Genomic DNA, 21,128 nt, shown 5'->3' with positions numbered 1-21,128 from the left:
TGTGCATGGGCTGCCTTTTCACCATCCCTCAGCACCACGCAGACACCCTGGGATGGGGTCCTTGGCAGTGCTTTGGGAAACACCCAGATCCATGTTTCACCTGGAGAACGTCTGTGTCTGATTCGCCCAGAACCCTGCTGTCTTGACTCTTTCCAGCCCTTTCCATTCAAAATCCGCTGTTCTATACTGCCTTCTTACACAGGTCTACTTACTCCAGAATCAGAGACTTTATATTTCCATTGCAATAATGATCAGAAGAATAGCTAACATTTACTGAGGGCTCTCTAATGTCACCTACTTTTATAAGCACTTTATGTGCATCCTTTCATTTAACCCACCCAATCAACGTAGGAAAAAGATACTACTTTGTAATTGGAGCATTGAGAGCTTACATAGCTTGCAGGTCACTTAGACTAGAGCAGAACCAGGGCAGGGCCCCCACCCAGCCGCCAGCCTAGCCTCCTGTGACTGTCACCACCTGCTTCCATATCAACAAGCTTCTTCCCAGAAGCCCTCACCTTAGAAATATCACTCAGCTTTCCAGTATCCATAGAAACAGACTCTGAGGCAGGTTGCCCAGTCTGGCCCTTTTCAAACTTTGCTCAGTGTTTGTTCTGGAAGGTGTTTCCTGGCACTTGGTCCCAGGGCAACCCTATCCTGTGATTTGGCTAAAATTACCCCACTCCTGGCACCTACGCTAGAAGCCTCCTGCCAGAAAAACAGTGGTAAATGGCCAGATTGGCAGAACATCTCCATTGCTCCTTGCTCCCGCCCTGCATGATTATGTTCTAATAGTACAGCAGAGACATCTTGACTTAGAAGTTCCTAAGTCCTAAGGTTTGGGCTGCTCTTGCTGGCTTTAAGTTTGGTTCAGGCATAATAGCACTTGGAGAAGGTTGGTCAAGCCCAGTGTGGCCCTCAATCAACTAAATTCAGTTAAATACTACCTGTGTTGTTGGAGGGCTCACTTACTCATCCTAAAATACGTAAGATTTTATTTGATAGCTCCCATCAGGACAAAGCACCATGCTTTGTTCTTGATCACCTTTACCTTTCAGGAGTATAGCTGGAATCCCTTTTATTGAACTCCGTAGGTTGGGCATAAAAACCAAGATGTTCCTCTGAAACATCAGTTCAAAAATCAAAATATAATTCCTTTGACCGTATAATATAGTTACAACATTCGATAAATGTTCCTCATCAGACCTGTTAATCATTGTCCCCACGGTGGTTACAATAGGTAGTCATAGCTGGCCTAACACCAGAGAAAGTCTGCTCATCATTCTGTCCATAGTCACTGCCCTTCACCAGAGATGCGTCCTATTCCTCACAGGATCATTGATCACCAAGAGTCGTTTACCTCCTGGTGATGCTTGACAGTTGGTCAATGGCATTTTCTAATTATTAGGAAGTAGAAATGTGATGCTTTAAAACACTCTGGGCTCTGACTACAAGAATCCAATAGGAGAGTGCCATTAATTTCCAGCCAGAATGAATGGTTAACCTCACACACTGACAGGCACCTGAAATTTCCCATTAAGAGTTTGTACCCTAGCCCCGCAGATAATCCAGAGTGCTCTCCGCAGGGCTAAGTGTTGGAAACCAGAACATGTCAGTATTATTAGTGAGAAACGAATGTAGATGTTGGGCTTCTGATGCCAGGTCCAGTTGTAAGAACCTGTTTCTGGAGAAAGGCCACCAGTCTGGGGGCCAGGGGAAGGCTGCGGTGTGACCCCCCGCGCTGAGCCCCAGATCCTGCTGTGGTACCAGCCCACGCTGCATCCCACGCCAGGATGCCAGCAGACACCTTGGCAGTCTCTCTTCTATTTCCCTGCCAAGAAATTTTATTCTAACTTCAAGAGGTTTTCCTCTCCTGCCAGAGCCTGAGTAATTGGATTTTGTAAGGTTCATTCTGTTCAGAGCCTTTTTTGGACACAGAAGTCTAACTGTGTTGTTTATGACTTTCACATCACCGTTCTGTGTCAAGGCACACCACAGCGTGGTCCCAGCTGACTGATAAACTCATATGAACAGCATCCCGGGCTGCGGTGCTTGAAAACGTATGAATATATCCATATATCCTAACGGGAGCTTCCCTTGGAGTAAAAGAGCTCTTAAGGAAGTGTGAAAAGTATCACAACAAAGTAATGAAAATCTTGAGACAACCAAATAATGACACACAGCTCAACCAACAGCTTCCTTTCCAAGCACTAAAATGCTCCTAATTCATCTGAACCCAGGCTCCTGCTTCCCTAACCTTCAGGTGCCAACTGGGCTTGGAAATCTGACAAGTGAGTCATTTTGAGAAATCAATTAAAAGATGTTCTAGAGTAATTAAGGCTCAGAAGAGGTGGGAAGGAACATACATCAGAATCTTTAAAATAGAGGAATCAATAAACTCTGAAGACCAGCCCTTCTCTTTCCCACACCTCCCCCCAACCCCAAGCATTGGCCAAGTTCAGCATGAGAGCCCCTCAAGTGTAGAGAGCTGTGGTGGTGGTGTTCTTCTAGTCCTGCAAACAGAGCTGACTTGCAGGGGCAGCCCCATCACTGGGTGGTGCCGGCTTCCCTGCTGACAACTCAGGTGAGCCTTTGACAAATACAGAATTCCCAAACTCTGTTAAACAGGCAGCAGCAACAACAAGCCTCCCCAAATCAGTGTTTGCTTTGTGAGAAGACCCTCTCTGTGGTCACTCTCTTTCATTCGTGCTCTGAAAGCCAACACTCTTAGCACTCTCCAGTGGTTCTAACGTGGCGCTTGAATTTTTAGTTGTTTTTGCTGCTTTAGATGAGGCCGTAATTGCGGTTGTAATGAATGATAACACAAGGACCTGGGGAGAGAGGCAGCGTGCCATGGAAAGAGGGTAAACATGTCTGGTTTCCCCCGTCCCTGCTGTTTTGCAGACGATCGCTCCACGGTCCTGTTAACGGATGCTGACTTTGGGGAGGCGGCGAAACAGAAGTCCCTGACAGTGACGCACACGGTCCACTACCAGTCAGTGTCACAGGCCACCGGGCCCCTGGTGGACGTTTCGGACGCGCGGCCGGGAACGAGTAAGTGGCCAGACAGCGCAAACCGTGTGGGTGTTGTCAACACTGACGAGACGTGGATGCTCTGTCCCCGTCAAACGGAGGTGGGGCTCATTGGCCCCGCGCCTAAGAAACAGATACGCACGATAGTAGTTTTCTTTGGGACAGTGAGTTTTTACTGTTGGATCTGAGCTGGTTTTCAAATTGTGTCAGCTGAAGCCAATAACCCTTGGTAGTGATTTACTACGAAAGTGCTAGAAATTTCAGGTAGAGGTAATTTTTTTTTAATTTGGACGACACTGGAAAAGGGGAAGGTAATTAACATGAGTGAGTATCTACTCTGTGCCAGGATTAGGATAAAAAGCTTATGTCGTGTATGTTATCTGTAAGGCAACCCTGTGAGGTACCTACTTATAATAGGTATGAATAGATATGATAGCCTCTATTTTACAGGTAGAAAAAAAAATGGATTCTCAGAGAAGTTAGGTAAACAGCCCAAAGTTGTACAGATAATGCATAATGAAGCCAAGATTGAACTGTGGGTCTGTCCGTCCTTGGAGTTCATGCTTTTCTCCTGTACATGCTGTTTGAGAAAAATTGTAGTCCTGACTAATCCAGGGATTATGTTTGACTTAGTTATTAATATCGACATCCATAATATATGGGAATTAATTACTGCAATGAAATTAAATCCCCTAATATGTATCTAGAGCTTATTAACTAGATATTCTTATTCCGTCATAACTGAAATTGTTTCTAAATCTCTTTAAAGACTGAGAAATTGATGTCCTGATTATTATCTTTTCAAAAGCTTTGATGTCTAGCTTTTAAACCTCTAATCACTCTGCAAAAATTTACATTCTCAGAGTGTTATAATTAGAAAAATAAATATTACAATGTTAAAAGCCGTTTTTCATAAATTCTGACTCGAAAGGCATTTGTGAAATGCGCCGAGCATCATGAATCAAACCAGTTGATTCCTAATAACATTGTAATTTGAAAACAGTTTCAACTGTTACTGAAATTGATTTGAAAAGTTATCCTCAAGAACGTGCTAAAGAAATCTTTTATTCCCCCTTTTGTCTAACCTCACCACCTTCCTTCCCTGATGACATTAGCACACACTGAAGATCCGAACAGGCCATGAGTGAGAGTTAATTTTGCAAGGGGGTGTGAGCGAGAGCCTTACTCTTAGAAACTGCTTCGTGGTCCTTGATATTCTCTCCAGCTACTGGCTTCCCCATCATCATTTGCCTGGTCCAGGGTCTGGATATAGGATGCTGCACTGATGGATTTCTGAGCCACTGATTGCTATTCAGTGAGAGAAAGACTATAGACTGGGGTGGGGAGGGGGGCGGGGGGAGAGATTGCTGAAATGGATGGATCCTTGACCTCAAAGTTCCATGCCCAGGCAGCATGGAAGCTGATAGAGACATTAACTGGAAAATAGGAAAGAGGCAGAGGAAACAGGACAGATGCCCAGATAGTGGTTCCCCAACTCTTATATGCGTCAGGATCACCCAGGATGTCTGTTCCAAACACCCATTCCAGGGCTCTGTCCCCAGAGGTTCTGATCCACTTGGCCCAGGAATCTGCCTTGTAATAGACATTCTGGGTAATTCTGATGCTGATTGTCTGGAGCCCTCTTGGAGAAATATTTCCCCAAATGTTAGACCTATGTGTGTCCCTGCCCCTGAGTGCAGTGGGACAGGACCTCTCAAGCTTGCCACACTCACAGCACACGCCTTCTTTCTGCCAGGTAAAACAAGCAAGCATTCCCACCTCCCCTTCAATGTTCGACTGGCAGAGCAATTCACAGAGGCCAGCCATAAATAGAGGAGAAACGCACTGGGAAGCTCCCAACTGCATGATCACACCTCTACCTGACTAATGAACACATTGATTCGATGACATTCAAAATATCCGCAGAAATGTGAATGTCGGTCATAAGCAGAAACTAGAGCCAGCAAGAGGCAGTGGCAGGCCGGGGGCACATGGGGCGGCATGTCCGCGTCTCTCACACCTGTAACTCTAGAAGCATAGCTAGGGAACTGCAAGGATGCGTGCATTCAGACTCAAATATATTCACTAAGGTTTTACTTGACATATGGCCCAGTGATGGGGGTACATCATGAGACGCAGGAAGACATTCATTTCATCTTAGTGCAGGAATCAGATGCAAACAAAGAACTCAAGCTTTTCTCATTTACCTAAAAGAACTAGGGAAAAATAGGAGGCAATGATGAAATGGTGAGATAGTGAGTCAGGGGGTGTATGGGAGATGATGGGAGAGGCTACTTTGAACATGAATCTGGGGAGACCACCATTGAGGAGCAAGTCTCAGTCGTGGCCATGAGCTGGCTTGCCAGGTGGAGGGGACAGGAGGGAAAAGCTCCTAAGGCCTGTTGGGACAGAAGCGTCCCTGGATTGCAGTGGGCCACAGGGATGCGGGGGGGGGGGGGGTAGACAGAGAAAGAGGTGGCCTGGTCGCCAGGCCTCCTGGGCCAGCCTCGTGAGTTTGCACCTCATTCTGAGAGTGTTGGGATGCTCAGCCCAGGGTTCAGCCTGATGATCACATCACACTGAAGCAACCACAGCTTACAGAACGCTGCTTCCTTCATTTGTGATGAACATCCAACAGTGTTTATAAGCATTAGGTAGATCTACTCAAATGCATGCATCAGTCTCTAATTCAAAAAAATTAAAAGCAGAGCTATTCCTTTAGCATCTGCACAACATTCTCTATTAGTAAAGGATCTTTGGGATCATTTTTGCATTAAATATTTCTTCCAGAACCACATGAGGAGGGACTAAGAACATCCCGTTTTTCATTTATAAGTGGAAAGAGTGGGCATCCAAACCCCCAGCAGAAGCCCAGCTCTCCGCTTGTGTCCCGTGCCCCCAAGTTTGTCACAGTGTCCACGTGGTGCACCCCTGTCATCTCAGTCCCATGCGGCTGGTTCTCCACACTGCAGTTGGGCGAATTTGCCGAGATGGTTTTATAGTCTGTCTCCTCAGCTGCACACGGCGTTATTAGTCTGTTCTAATGATGCTAGGACGGGGTCGTCAATGTAGGGGCTCTTTAGTTTTAAGAAGAGCATCTACGATACGTTGTTTACACACTATCATGACCGCATCATAGAAGCTATGTTTCTAGGCATTTATTTTTTTAGTTTTCCTGACCTGCAACAAAGATTCGTTATGAGGATGGGAGAAATCCCAACAGTTGGCTATTTAGCTCTTCAACCAAGGGGAACAGATGCCTTGGCTGTGTCTGCAGTTCTGTGTGCATCCCTGTCTCTCCTGTGTCTTAGGGTACAGGAGAAAGTGGGGCATCTGTGGTGTCTGTGTCTCCCACCCCCAGCTCCAGCCGCAGAGTCTGATACACAGTAGGCATCAGTAAACATACTTAAATACTAATCCACTGTCAAGTTCTGAAATCAGAGTAAAGGGGGTGGGTAAGAAAGGATGTTTAGCATTTTAGACAGGACTTGGGCAGTCCATTTGGCCCCTCTCTTTGTTCTCCATTTCCTAAGACATCTAATAGGCTGGGGGTCTGGATGCCAGCTGATTGGAGGTTTGTAAGTATGTACATAGTCTCTCCCAGCACACTCTGTGAGACTTACCAACGAGACCGTCACAGGAGAACTTGAATCAGCTTTCTTGTGCCCAAACTGTGCAAGGGTACAAAGACACGTGAAGTGAAACGTGTGAGACATGACCTGGGCTTTGGGGTCATATTTACCTGGAAGTCATCCCTTTGTCACCATCCACCCATCTGGGCCAAGAGCATGTACAAGAGCTTGACTGTACTTGATGTACAGAGGGCTAGACTGGGAATGAATAGGACGCACGCCTGTCCTTACCAGCTCTACCTTTCAGCTCCTTTCTGCAGCATGGGAACTCTCCAGCATCTGGTCTTGATGTTTTTTTTAAGATTTTATTTATTTATGAGAGAGAGAGAGATCACAAGAAGGGGGAGCAGGAGAGGGAGAAGTAGACTCCCCACTGAACAGGGAGCCTGGTGGGGGGACTCGATCCCAGAACCCTGAGATCATGACCCGAACCAAAGTCAGACACTTCACCAACTGAGCCACCCAGGCACCTCTGGTCTTGATTTTTTAATGAGTATTTTTTTTTTCTGCCAAACCCTCTCTAAACTGAGTCTCTAGCCTTCCTGATCAACCCACCAAATCTCCCCCACCCTCTTCCCAATAAGCAGGATGTGCTCCAACCCTTGCCAAGTGTTTGTCACTCAGGAATCACGGGCCAGGCCCCGAGATCTATTGAGCCCCTCCATGTGTCACAACAGCCCTATGGGTGGGTGAGGTCTGAGATGAGGGAAGTGGGCACGTCTGATGAGCTCACCACCAGCAAGTAGTGAAACTGGGTCAAAGGCAGGCAACCTAACTCAAACACTGTTAAGTGCTGTTAAGTGGAGATGACGCTTCTTAGGGGACATCTAGGGGCTGAGTAGGCTTACATAAGAAGAGTTCACAACCTGGATTGACTCTTTTTTCATTGAGACTTTGAAAACCATTGCACACCCCATCACGCAGAATTGTACATGACATCATACTGCAGGAAAATACCTGATATAGGCGAGGAGTGTCCCATGTATAATGAGCCCTTGGTAAATACTTGTTCGTTATGTGATGGGAATATTCAGGCCCCACAGCATCATCACCACATGCAGTGGAGGCCTCAGCACCTACGAGATAGGACAGCAAAAGCCAGAGAATAAAAACAGATTAATACCCAGATCACAGTACACATGACATGTTTTAAAACCCTATTAGCCACAAAATCCTCTCTTATCCCGAATTCAGGATGATTAAAATAATTTGATTCAGTGGGCAGAAAAGCTTAATTTAGGTTCAGACTCGGTCTTGAAAGGCCAAGAATTATTTGTATCACTTACCTTCTAATTTGTTAGCTGTTCAGCAAGCGTGATGGCTCATCACCAAGTTGTATTTATATTAGAGTGGTGGGGAGCCGAACAAAATGCTTTCCATGCAGGGGCAGTAAATCTCAACATTTATTTCCTTAGTAGATTACCTGGTAAGGCCTACAAAGGAGGCTACCAAGTAGGGTCCAAGTCAGATTTTTATTTTAGCTGATATCTCAGGAGCTATCATACCGAAGAGTTCGGCTCAGGTATAAAACAGCTCCCAAAACCTGATTATTAAAAAAAAATGTGTCAACCACCCCAATATTCTACCTACTGAGATGATTTCGCCTCTAGGATGCTTGCTTAGAGCAGAACAGAATTGCAGCCTGTGGTTCAGGGAAAGTAATATCATGACCTATATTTCCAACGTTATCAGGCCACTGGTAAAACTGTCCTCATCTAGAAAAAAAGGATAACGAACAAAATTAACTTGAAAAGAGTTGTGGCTTTGAATAGAGGCTGACATGTACAACGTGACCATGGAATTTTCCACACAGGGTGATCTCAGTGAGAAAGGGGCTACGGTCCTGCCCCACTATGGGTGGGCGGGTCAGTGGGAAGAAACACAGGGGAGGGTTTGGGAGTTTGAGGAAATAGTGTCCTTGAAGTGGGAAGATCAAACTGATACCCACCCACCCACCCAGCCCCGCCACCCAAGCATCCGTGCCAGGAGTAAATCTGATCCACAGCTGTAGCTGCAAGAAACATAAAGAAGAATAAAAATGAAAACCTTCAAAAAATTTTTAAAAGAAAATGAGAATCCTCAAATCTTACGTAAGGGACAGGGTAATTTTTGGGGAAAGATTCATTAGCATTTAAATAACAAGCTCCATTTATTGAAGCTCTACTTAAGAAGTCCATCGTACCTGGAAGATACTTAGCCTCCTACCCGTGAGAATATTTTTCTATCTCTTTGAGGACCTCTCTCCTAGCATTTCAGTGGAGAAACACAATTATCATTCATACCTTGCTGTCCAGAGAGCTTGGCGCTCGAGCATAACCTGGGCTTTGGGTTCATATTTACATTCAGCTCTACATTAAATGTAAATTTACATTTACATTCTAATCAAGGCAAAAAAAAAAATACATCTTCCAATAAAGTCTTCTGTGGAATTTTGCAAGTAAGGGATGAAATGTGTCTTAAAATCAATGCCCCAAAGAATATGCACCAAGATGAAGCATTTTGATGACCCAGGAAATCTTAAAATATATTGATTTGGCTGTCATTTTAATGCTTCTCTCCAGCACTGTAGAATGATGGATTCGGTTCAAAGTCCAATAACTAGAATTTGCAAAGAGGAAAATCCTCCATTTGAAAAGAAAGTCCTTTCACCCCTTTCAAGTGTCTTGCCTCCCGTGATCCAAAATGGCATTACAAAGGACTCAGTGTCACAGGGACACTGTATTAAATACTTAGGTGTCCAGGGTGGGGACCTCTGGGTGGTCAAGTGCTGGGCAATCTCTGAACCAATCCATGGCGTCTTGGGCTCCCTACTTACCACTTAATAGCTGTGTCACTTCTCTCTGAGCGTCCGTTGCCTCATCCATAAAGTGACCCTGGGCTATGTGTGTTCATCCAGGGGACTCTGTATACCAGAGATTATCATAGGCTCTGTGAATGGACCCAAGGATGAACACCTGACCCCTGCCCTAGAGAGACTTCCAGGCCCACGAAAACACATTAGTAAGTCATTGTCCCAATGCCAAGTGTTGGCCCTCTCTCTGTTGATCTTTTGATCCTGCTTCATTAGTGCTGAGCAGTAAATATCGACTGCGGTGTTGAGAGGTGGCCAGACCATTTTGAAATATAACTGCATAAGATTCCTTTTTGAGAACAAGAGAATTCAATGGTGGAAAAAGCTCCATCTAGGACCTTATGTGGCCTTCAAGCTGGAGCCCAAGAAAAATCAGTCCAGGTCACCGAACCTTTCCCTTATTCCACAAAATTCCAGAAAAGACAGTGTTATGGTCCACTCCAGTGTCCAGCCAAAGAGCTGAACTAAGAACTCTGTCCACCTCATTGACCTGCTGTCTTTGGTTCCAGATTTAGAGAAAATGAAACCCATCTGGCACCTGCCTCTATATATGTAAATCTCTGTTTTTGAAGACAGCAGACATATAAAATTCAGACACTGATAAACCGTGTGTGCTCTGCATTGAATGACCCATATCTTTGAACTTTGACAAAGTTCAGACAATTCTGTTGAAAAGCTATGTTACCATACGCAAAAAACTAAGAGAGTATTCAGACAAAAAGGTATCATCCTCCTGGTCTAGGAACTTGCAATTTAGTTGATGAGTAAAACAGTCCTACTCAAGGGAATGAGTAAATACAAAACCACAATAACACTGTATTGTTTCCTAGAGCTGCTATTACAACATACCACAAACTGGGGTGGCTTAAAAGAACAGAAATTTATTGTCTCACCGTTCTGGGGCCCAGAAATCCAAATGCAAGGTGTCAGCAGAGTCCCGCTCTTTCTGAAACCTGTAGAGAAGTGTCCTTCCTCGCCTCTGCCTAGTTTCCAGTGGTTGCTGCGGACAATCTTTGACATTCCTTGGCTTACAGCTGCAGCACTTCAATCTCTGCCTCCATTGTTCCACGGCTGTCTTCCCTCGGTGTGTCTGTCTCCTGTTCTTAGAAGGACACCACCCATGTTAGATTGAAGGCCACCCTACTCCAATCTGACTTTATCATAACTAATGACATCTGCCATGAACCTATTTCCAAATAAGGTCACATTCTGAGGTACTAGGGGTTAGGATGTGGACATTGAGTCTATAACTCCTGAGTCCAAATCTAATGTTCTCTCCCGCCCCCCACAGGACTTTTAAAAATGTTTACATTTCACAAAAATGTCTCAGACCATAAGAGAAAGAAAATGAATGCTCTGGATAGGGGCAGTCAGGGAAGGCTTCCTGGAGGCATGAATCCTGCAGGGGGGTCTTAGGGCTGGGTGGAGAGAACCACTCTCAACACTTGGATCATGACTGACCATACTCCTAGACACTAAGACATACATTATTCTTGGCTCTTCACAGATCCCACCACCAGGAGGAACGCAAAGGCAGGACCCACAGCAAGAAACCGGTATGCCAGCCAGTGGACCCTCAACAGACCCCACCCCACCATTTCAGCACACACCCTCACCACAGACTGGAGGCTGCCGACGCCCAGGGCTGCGGGATCAATGGACAAGGAGAGTGACAGCTACAGTGTCAGCCCTTCACAAGACACAGGTAGGGGTCTGCACGCCTCCTCCTCAACCCTGGGGACAAGCATGGCCCGCAGATGGGCTTCAGAGGCTCCTAATTATGCTCCTTCAAGGTCATTTTCAAATTGTTAGACTGTTTAAGTAACAGGTACCAATACAACCATGCAGCATTGATGATGCCCGGGGCCCAGTGATTTCTGCAAAGCAGAAGCAAAAGGCATCTATTTTGCAGGTGTCTTGAATCTCAGACTCATGGTCTTCTCTCCTTTCAGTTCCTACCCAGCTAAGAGAAACACAGATACTTTAAAATTTTCACCCACATGATTTCAAAAATTCCTGATTATACTCTGAGGGCACATGACCCACTACCATCTCTGGGTTTAAGAGGCTGCACTTGAAATTTCATGACAAGGTCATAGCACCCTCTATAGGGAACATAGGCTGATCCTTTTGACAATTAAGCAGGGGTTGATTATAAGGTAAGTCATCTAGTCTGTGCCATCAACAAAGATTTCACTTCGGAGAGAAGACAGGGCCTAAGAATAGCATCAGCTTGTCCCACCCCCCACCTTAACTTTTGAAAAGAAATTATATCTAAACCTAATAGCTGTAGGAAATTTTCATACTCATTTTCTTTTGTTCTGGCTGATACACTTTAAAAATAGTGTTCCAAAGGTGGAGTGTTACCCTGTACATTTATTTTTATGGCTGTTATTTCTCTCAGAAGAGTCTCAGAGTTCCACAGAGGTGATTCAAAACTTTTTAGTGCGTAAAATAGAGATTCCTCTGGCCAAGATGCTCCCCCTCCGGTCCTTGTGGCTCTCTGGGCCCCATAAAATGTGGCAGTCACAAAGGATGATCTGAGGGACCAGGGGCCATTCTTCCTACTGGCCAATTTCATGCGTCGTCCCGGGCTTCATTTGCAACCACCGTCACGTCCTCCTTGCCAAGCTGGGCCTAGAGGAGCCAAACTTCAGAGCTCAAACCATTCATGCCAATTAAAGTCTCTATGGAATAGGCTGATTCGCAAGTCAGAGCAGGGGGTGGACACCGCCGTCTGTGTACACCAAGTTCCCAATCATTTTAACGAAACACAGAATTTTTTTCAAAGATTTTTTATTTATTTATTTGACAGAGAGAGCACGCGCACAAACAGGGGGAGCAACAAAGGGAGAGGGAGACCCGCCACTGAGCAGGGAACCTGACGTGGGACTTGATCCCAGGACCCTGAGATCATGACCTGAGCCAAAGACAGGCACCTAACAGACTGAGCCACCCAGATGTCCTGAAACACAGAATTTTTTAAGCATTGCTGATTGACGGAGGCATCCAGGCAGGGAACAATTCCACTGAAACCAAGTTCTCTGAGCCCACTTTACCGAGGCGCACAGAGCAGGCCCCACGGTGACAAAGGCAGTTCTCAGTCAAAGACCCAGGACCCCTGCCAGGTAGTACAAGGATCTGGGAGAGACAGCCACAAGCCAGAGATGGCCATCCAGTGGGGCCATAAGGCAATAACTGATCCATCTTGTTCTCTCTTTTACACGCGGCAGATCGAGCGCGAAGCAGCATGGTCTCCACAGAAAGTGCCTCCTCCACTTACGAAGAACTGGCCAGAGCCTACGAGCATGCTAAGATGGAAGAGCAACTGAGGCACGCCAAGTTCACCATCACAGAGTGCTTCATATCAGACACATCATCTGAACAGTTGACGGCAGGGACAAACGAGTACACAGACAGTCTGACCTCCAGCACCCCTTCAGAATCGGGGATCTGCAGGTTCACTGCATCTCCCCCCAAACCTCAGGATGGAGGTCGAGTGATGAACATGGCGGTTCCAAAGGCACATCGGCCAGGTGAGAAAAGCAATGCATGGACCACTGTATGGGAGACACATCTTCCTGATTCACACCGTCTGCTATGAAAGCCTGTCCTGGTGTTTGGATTTGGGGCTCTGTTTACAGGTTGCTATGTAATGAACCACCCCAAAGCTCATGGGTTTCCAACAGTGACAGTCACTTATTTTGTTTACACAATCTGAAATGTAGTCAAGGCTTGGTGGGGACAGCTCATCTCTGCTCCAGCCGTGTCACTGGGGAGGCTCACTTAGGTATAGAGGAGCCCTTCCCAAACGGCTCCCTCACCCGGCAGCCTGGTGCTGGTCGTGTCCTCCCTGGGTGGGTTTCTCCCCAAGGTGGCTCCAGCTTCTTCATATCATGGCAGCTCGGTTCTAAAGCAGGCGTCCTGACAGGCAAACAATAGAAATAGCCAGTCTCTTAAGGCTGGGCCTGGAAAGTGACACATGGCTTCTGCCATATTCTGTTGTTCAAGCAATCAAAGAGCCCAAGGAGCTCAGGTTGGAGAGAGGGAGTCCCCATCATGTGATGAGAGGAGGCTCAAACACAGGGGGCCTTTGTTTTAAAGCTGCTGTACCAAGGACTTTCAGAAGGAGAGAGTTCTTACCAGTGGCCGATGCTTGGGCCTTGGTTTCATTGAGCTACCCAAAGTGACAGTGACTGGCTGGGATTTGGTCAGCCACTGTTCAATCTTTGCCTTGAGCCTGTGAGAGTGGACTGGGTGTGTGAGAGTACTTGGTGTGTGGATGGCAGCTCTGAGCTCTAAGGCCTGCAGGGCCTGGCAGATCACATGCGTAAGTGAAGAGGATGGGGAGCAAGGAGAAGGGGGATGATGCATGATAGACAGTTTGAGTTCACAGACTATCTAGAGGGGATAGACTCCAGTATGTTCCCGCCAACTCATCCCAAGTGGAAATGGGGGTCAGGATGAGTGACTTTCTCAAGAGAAGCCAGAAATCTTGGTTTTTCCATGGAGACCCACAGTTTTCAAGTATTGGATCAGGTATCTGCAAACCATTGTAGAGGGCAAATAAATACATCTATATACTGAATCCAACCATGGCAGCCAGTGGTACTTCTCATCTGAAGAATCACTCCTTCTTCTTCTTCACCCTGAAATAGCTGCCAAAGACTTTCCTTTGTGGACCAGCCTATCCAGTCTTTCCTCTGTGGACCGGCCTATCCAGTCTTGTTGAATCCAGTTTTATTTCCTCTTTTCCCATTTTCTGAACCACTCTACTAGTCTTATTTCAAAAATTTATCTTCACATTTAAATTACTGCAATTCCCTTGGGTTTTATGGCATATAGCCCAGCTGAAATGAGCCTTATAAATGCATAAAAATATATAAAATAAGAATTGTCTATCCAGCAACTAATCTTCCAAACGGAGTCAAGATTCATGCCAGCATACAATAAAGAATGATGGCTTCATTTATTCTCATTCTGTCTACCTCCTCAGGGAGAAGATGAGCTGTTATTTGTGGGTGTTTTTATTTCAGGCATTTCTTGTTGTTGGCATTTATTTGCAAGGCAAATGCAGAAAAACATAGGATAAAAACATAAGCTCTTTGTGGCTGTTAAGCCCGAGGTGGAGGAACACAGGAAAGGAGAAAATGTGCCTCTGGGCATGTTGTTTAGTCTTGGTGGCCTTCAGTTGCCCCACCTGTAAAATGGGCATGACCCTGGTGTGAGACATGTGTAGCATAATTTAGGTAAAGTGGTTAGTGTTGTTGTTTCTGTTTTTGCCTTATTGACGCTGTTGTTGGGATTCTCATGGTGACTCCGGTGTGGACTCCAGTTGAGCTGCTGGCTCCTCTCCTCCTTCCCTCTTTTGTTTGTTTCTCTTCAGAGGTCACAGACATCCTGGGAAGCATTGCTTCATTTGGGTATCACCCAGCTAAGTACACCAAGCTTCCATCGGCAGCCATCTTCCCTCGTATACAGGAGCTCCTGCGTGAAATGATAGTCTTATTTGTGCAAGCTTTGAATTAATTAAAGGCTTGAGTTTCTTTTTGATGTCTTGTTGTTCCTCTTGTTAGATTCAATTACAAAAAATTTTTGAACTTCTTTTTTTAAAATTTTACTTTATTATGTTATGTTAGTCACCACACAATACATCAGTAGTTATTGATGTGGTGTTATGACGTTGTTGCCTGGATCCATCAGAACAACTGAAAGATCACAATTAACTGAAGTAGTATAGTCTTAAAATGCTATTTAGACTAAAATGACTTTATAACTTTAGGTATGAGTCACTTTTTAAGTCAACACAAGTCCTAATGTCCACAAACTTTGTTTTGTCCATCCTAAATGACTGTATTATTATTAATGAATATTTGATATGCTTTTCGGAAAGCCTTCCTATTGTCCCTTTATAAGACTAAATTCAACACCAGGCAAAAAAGCCAAGGTTACAATTTACTATTCTGCTGACTGGAGGCTGCATCAGAATCATCAGTTCCTTGAGCTGCGCTTTCAAACCTCATTCCTACCTGTGTCCCCGTGGCTCTAGAAGGCATTGATCGGCATGCAGCTCAACGGAGTCTTCCCAGTCCCTGTACATCTTTCTCCTCACCATCGGCTCTTCCTGTGTGATGGTCTTTTCCTCCATTTGTGGTCCAAAACTTTTAAACACTCCACAAATCAAGTCAGGATCAAGTTAAATCAACGTGGCCAGATCCTGGCTCCAGGAAGACAGAAAACACGTCTTCATTGCCTTCCTACTTCTCTCCCCGATTACCTCTAGCGGGTAATCTGGCAATACAGTGAGCACTCAAGAAATATTTTAAATGACTTAGTAGCACTGAATATGTGCTCCTATCACTGTGTCTGATACATATAGTAGGTGCTTAATAAATATATTGAATGAATGCATCTATCATAGTTGTAATGATGACAAGACTAGCCAATTGGTTAAAACATGGCAATTATTAGAAATTCTTAGTAAAATATAAGAGAACATTCAAGTCGACCCCATCTTCCAGCTTACCTTTAAACAAAGTGATTTATTTTCTATTCTTGCTCTTCACAAATCAAAAGGAAACCTCTTCCACAGATAAAGGGAAGCTCCCCACGAAATGCGATGCCTCACACAGAAGGCAAACATCAGAATCTCACTTTAGATGCTTAACAGTACCTGAATTTTGAATTTACTGAATTTTTAGGGCTTTTTTATTTTAAATAAAATGCCAGTTGTGCTATGGTTTCATTTTCTATAATAAGGGGTGGTTATTTCCATCTGTAATAACAAAAGACAGACCAGACAAACAAATAAAACTCTATCTTCCTCTGAGAAATAGCTGGAAGGTTAAGCAACTTCTTTCCCTCTCAGTCAAGGCAACTTCCAATACTTAGGTTACGGTACCTGTTCTTGGGTTCAGGTAGCTTTCTAAGCCAGTTTCTAACATTCTTGGATTGTGGCTGCTCCTTTATTCATGAGTTTATCCTATGCAATCAAGAAATACCCTTGCCTGAAGCTACTTAAATCAATTTAAAGCTTCACATATGCAACCGAATGCATCCTGGCCCCATGAGCAGCAGAAGTGTCAGCCCCTTTAGATCTCTGCACTCACACTCTGGGACCCCAGCCTTAAATATATGTTCATTAGTCCCTCCTGTAATGAACACACTTGAGGTTTTCCAGTCGGAAAGGATCACAGACTGCTGCCAACTTGTTGGTTCTCTGAACAACCAGTTCCCTGAAGCAGTTTTTGGTTTGCAGTGTTCAGATCCATTCACGCCATCCCTCACAATCTTCTGCATGTGTGCATTTAATAGAATGGAAGAGTGTGGAGTGAGAGGTGCTTACCTGAAGGACACACTGGCCTCCGCTCCAGCAGCACCCTCCAACGAAAGCTGCTCTTTCGGTTCTCAGCTGTCACTGTGATCGTGCTGTTTCCCCCTCTGAAGCCCATGTGGTTTTCATGCTGGCTCTTGAATCAGAATTAGACTCCAGAGATCTTCACTGCCAAAAATCCCCCTCCACAGCTTCTTTCTACCTGCATCTCCCTTGCCACCTGCGGACGTGAGCTCTGCTCCCTGCAGGTCACCTAGCGCAGATTCCCTCCTCCTGACCCAAGGCGCCACACTGGGTTCCTCTCAAGCAGTTCTGTATCTCCCCTCCCCTCGCCCCTTTGGGCTGGGCGACTGGGGTCCCATGCCTCGGATTTTGCATCCTTCTCCTCTTTTTTGCACTCATTACAATGAGATTTTGAAATTTCCATCATGAATGTTATTCTAAGAGCTATGGAAAGGGTCTCCTTTCAAGTGCAAGTATCTTTGATACTTCCTCATGGACACAAACAGGTGTGCACACCATGCATGCATATGCACACACCATGCACACTCTGCTGCTCTGGCCTCCATCCTTCCAGAGATGCCTCTGCTTCTTCCCTCCCAGCCTCCCAGCCCCCTTTCTAACTTCAGCATGTCTTTTTTGAGCTCCCACTCAATAACTGGTCCCGCTTTCAGAGCTGGAGATACAGTGATAGACGAGACTCACAAAGACCCCATCTGAAGGGAGTTTATATTCCCGGTGGGGGAGACAGACACTGATCAAATAAGATAACACAGTTTCAGATCATGATAAGTGCTGGGGAAAGAAGTAATTGGGGAAGGGGATCAAGTCTGGCATGGGGTCGGGGGTTGGGAATAATGGTCTAGGAAGGCCTCTTGGAGCAATGAATTGTGAGCTGAGATCTAAGGTGAATGGGGCAGAGAAAGCCCAGCAGACATCCTAAAGAGACAGTGGTGTGGGCAGAGGAAGAGCTAAGGCAGGAGATTGGAATGAGCTTCACATTCACCACCCAGAGCAACAGTTAGCTCTGAGCTGACAAACTTTCAAATACTCCCATAGTATTTAAAGTTAGAAGGACCTGGAGGCCATGAACAGCACCTCCGAATATTGCTATGCACACCTGCCCTGGGTAGACCTACATATTTCACCATGCCCATCCTGGCTCACTGCTAGGAAACTGATCTCTTTAATGTGCATTTTTGACTTCACCTTCTTAAAGACTGTCTTGTTATTTTAGTCTGATGTCTCCAGGACCCATGAAGTGATGGTGGGACTCTTTACGAAGGGTCCCAAGCTTGGAACTCAAAGCCCACTTGCCTTTTGCACCGGCCTCCTCCCCTTTCTTCCACTGGCTCCGGGGGCCCGAGTCGTCTCACCTTTCTGAGTGCTCCTGTGGATTTATCGTAGATGCTGCTCTTGTGTACGTCCGCCAGTTACTAAGTGTGTGTCCTTTTGTTCTGACTGCCTTTTCTCCAACTCCGAGCCCCTTAGCTCACTGATTTGCTTGGTCGGCTTATTGGGGTTCAGCTTTAGTTGCTGGGGAGTCCAGAGGTAAGGAGGTAAGGAGGAGGTCTGTGCCTGATAACTTGTAAGGGAGAGGTAGGAAGCCCACCTGTGTCCTGCTGGGTGGCCAGAAGGAAGTTTCTAGATTCCAGTGCCACGGATGACGAGCTAAAAGGTTCACCACAGTGAAAGTTCACTGCATCTCCAAAAAGGCCCTGTGAAAACACAAATCTATTACACCCATTTATTCAACCCATATTTATTGAATACCTTCTCTGTGAAAAGATACTATACCAGGTATTCTCCTAAGACATAATAATGTTAATATATTAAACCAACACTTCTCAGTCTCCTTATTTCATCAGAATAGCAGGTAGTATCATAAACAGCAGAAAGAGACCTAAAGACACAAGACAGATAAATGAGGAAATCCAAGAAACAAGACAAAACCCAGCTTCTGGAAGACAGGGGCTACCTCCTCCCCCCACCCCACCCCACACACTCCCCAGTGAGATGTCATGATAACCTGAAGGTGCTGGGAATGTACAAAAAGGTAAGAAGACAGCAAAGACCATCATATTTCAATGGGGTCCTGTGTGGACAGAACTGGCACCAACTTCTAATACATACTATATCCCAAACTGGGAAGCAAGAAACCTTAAATTCAAGTGGTGTGGTGGATGCTCTCATGTTGAAATCCCTCGTGTAGTTGCCGAATGCTCAGGATAGAGACTCACAGGGCTTCAAGAAGTCAGCCCTGTCTTCCTCACTGGTCATGACTCCTGCTCTCTGGGCTCCTAAACTCCACAAACGTATATTCCCTCTGCCTAGAATCTCCAGGTTAACTCAGTCCTTCCGTGGAATGACTCAGGATGCACAGGGTTGTGGAGACGGGTCTGCCAGCCCCACAGTGAAGCAGGCACAAGCCTCCGAGCAGGCTTCCTCCTCCGTGGTCCCCAGTGTGTGGGTCCTCAGGGGTCTTATGCAGGAGCTGGAGCTTCTTTGAACCTCACGGACCCTTCCTCACTGGGTGCTCCAAATGCCCAGCTAAGTGATTCTGACCTGGCCTAAATGCTGGAGCAGATTTTCCAATCCTGATTTTTATTCAGAACTACTTTATTTCTAAAGAATCGTGAGCAGCAACAAACTCAAAGCCCCACTTCGTACCTCAGTGTAGTTTTAGAAGTTCACCGATGAATAGGAGGATTGCAATATTGATGAGCCCTTAAAAATGCATGAAGCCTCATAAGTACAAGCCAAGAATGGTAACAGAATCTGTGTACATGGAACTCTGGTTATCAATCTCACATTATTTATTTAGGGGTTTTCCTGGTGGCCATTTGGGAGTGAAGATTCATTTACCAAGAGAGGTTCATTTACAAGTTTTCATTACCTTGCTGCAGCATTAATATTAAACTGAAAAAGTGTTAGATCTCGTTTGCCTCCAGAATGGGCAAACTCCATGCTCTCTCCCTTTGTAACTAGTTCTTTGACGCTGTACCATCATACAAGTCTGATCTATGTGGTTCTTATTGAAATTGCTAGAAGCCAAGGTAAGCATCCTTTGCTTCTTACCTTTGCATCAATACCCAGCTCCATCCAAGCGCAGATGTGAAGCCTTATTAGAAATTGATGAAAGTTCCTTTTTATATGGCCCCAGAGGAGAGCTAAGCCCCCAGGGACTCTGATTCACTTTCTTTCCACACGTATTTGTTGTGAAAGCCTATGCATGCTTTCACAGGTGCTAATGAAGTATTGCATAGGAGGGGGAAGAAGGCTCTTGCCATGTGCCTCAGAATTTTAGGCTCCCAAAAAGGCATTCGTTTGTTTCATACTTATCCTCAAATTCCTAATGCATTGTGCTTACCCAGTTTTCACAGGTGAGATAGTAAAGAGCATAAGAAAGATTCTTTCGGACTTGAAGGTGCCCTTAGAAATGACCGTGCCTCCTTCACTTGACTAAAGATAAGATGCAAAACTTGAAGGGGGTCACAGAACCATTTAGAAGTAAAGGCAAGATTTTTACAGGAAGCCCAGAATCTCTAGCTCATGTTCTTACCCCAACCGAAGCTCCCACCTCATCAGACAAAGTTGGAAGAAGACCCTGTGACTGCCGTTCCATGGGACCCATCCCTTACTTTCTCCCAAGAACTGAGGCCATAACTCCTTGTGGACTAGTAGATGCTGAGCAGTACAATTCCTTATTCTGATTGAATGAAATGTTTTTCAAATAAAATTAAAGCAAAATAAGGGTCCACTTGGAATTGTAAACTTTAGCCCCTTTAAACTATGGTTTCTCAGGAGCAGCACAATGAGCACTGGAGGATTGGAGGCATGGAGGGATGGTGGCAGTGTCCTGTGCTTTCTGGATGTTGAGCAGCATCCCTAGCCTGCATCCAGGAAAGGCCGGTAGGAGCCACCCCCAACTGTGACATCCACATAGTCTTCAGACATTGCCACTCGCCTCCTGGGGGCAGAATCCCTCTTTGCTGAGAACCACTGATCTCAACTTTAGACCTTTCCTTCCCTAGTGTGTGCACACCAAACAGCAGGAAGCACTGTCTAAGAAGAGATTCATGGAATGCACATCCATTATAGATCTTCTGAATGGATGAATTTTTGCTCTTTTTCAATATCGGTTTTTGCCGTCCTTCTTCCAAAGCTAAAGTGCATTCAGACTTTGTGTGTGCGTCTGACTCTACTGAGAAAGTTCAGGAAGTTTGGCTTTCCTGATAGGAAAGGGCATCTCCTGGTTTCAGATGAGCGAGGCAGGTTT

The 21,128-nt window shown here is 45.4% G+C and overlaps 1 protein-coding gene across 1 annotated transcript in view; it reads left to right on the top strand.

Annotated features, from left to right (window-relative positions):
- The window catches only part of DSCAM (DS cell adhesion molecule), a 482,198-nt gene that overhangs the window by 454,859 nt on the left and 6,211 nt on the right, over positions 1-21,128 (top strand). Inside the window, exons 26-28 of the mRNA XM_081819866.1 lie at positions 2,905-3,054; positions 11,024-11,221; positions 12,750-13,052. Coding sequence (XP_081675992.1) covers positions 2,905-3,054; positions 11,024-11,221; positions 12,750-13,052 — 651 coding nt within the window. The remainder of the gene's footprint in view (positions 1-2,904; positions 3,055-11,023; positions 11,222-12,749; positions 13,053-21,128) is intronic.

The sequence above is a fragment of the Leptonychotes weddellii genome, chromosome 1 (assembly GCF_054177405.1).
Source record: "Leptonychotes weddellii isolate Sample4059 chromosome 1, ASM5417740v2, whole genome shotgun sequence".
In the NCBI taxonomy this organism is placed as follows: Eukaryota; Metazoa; Chordata; class Mammalia; order Carnivora; family Phocidae; genus Leptonychotes; species Leptonychotes weddellii.
Note: the sequence above shows the minus strand (reverse complement) of the source record. Positions and strands in the feature narration are given on the sequence as shown.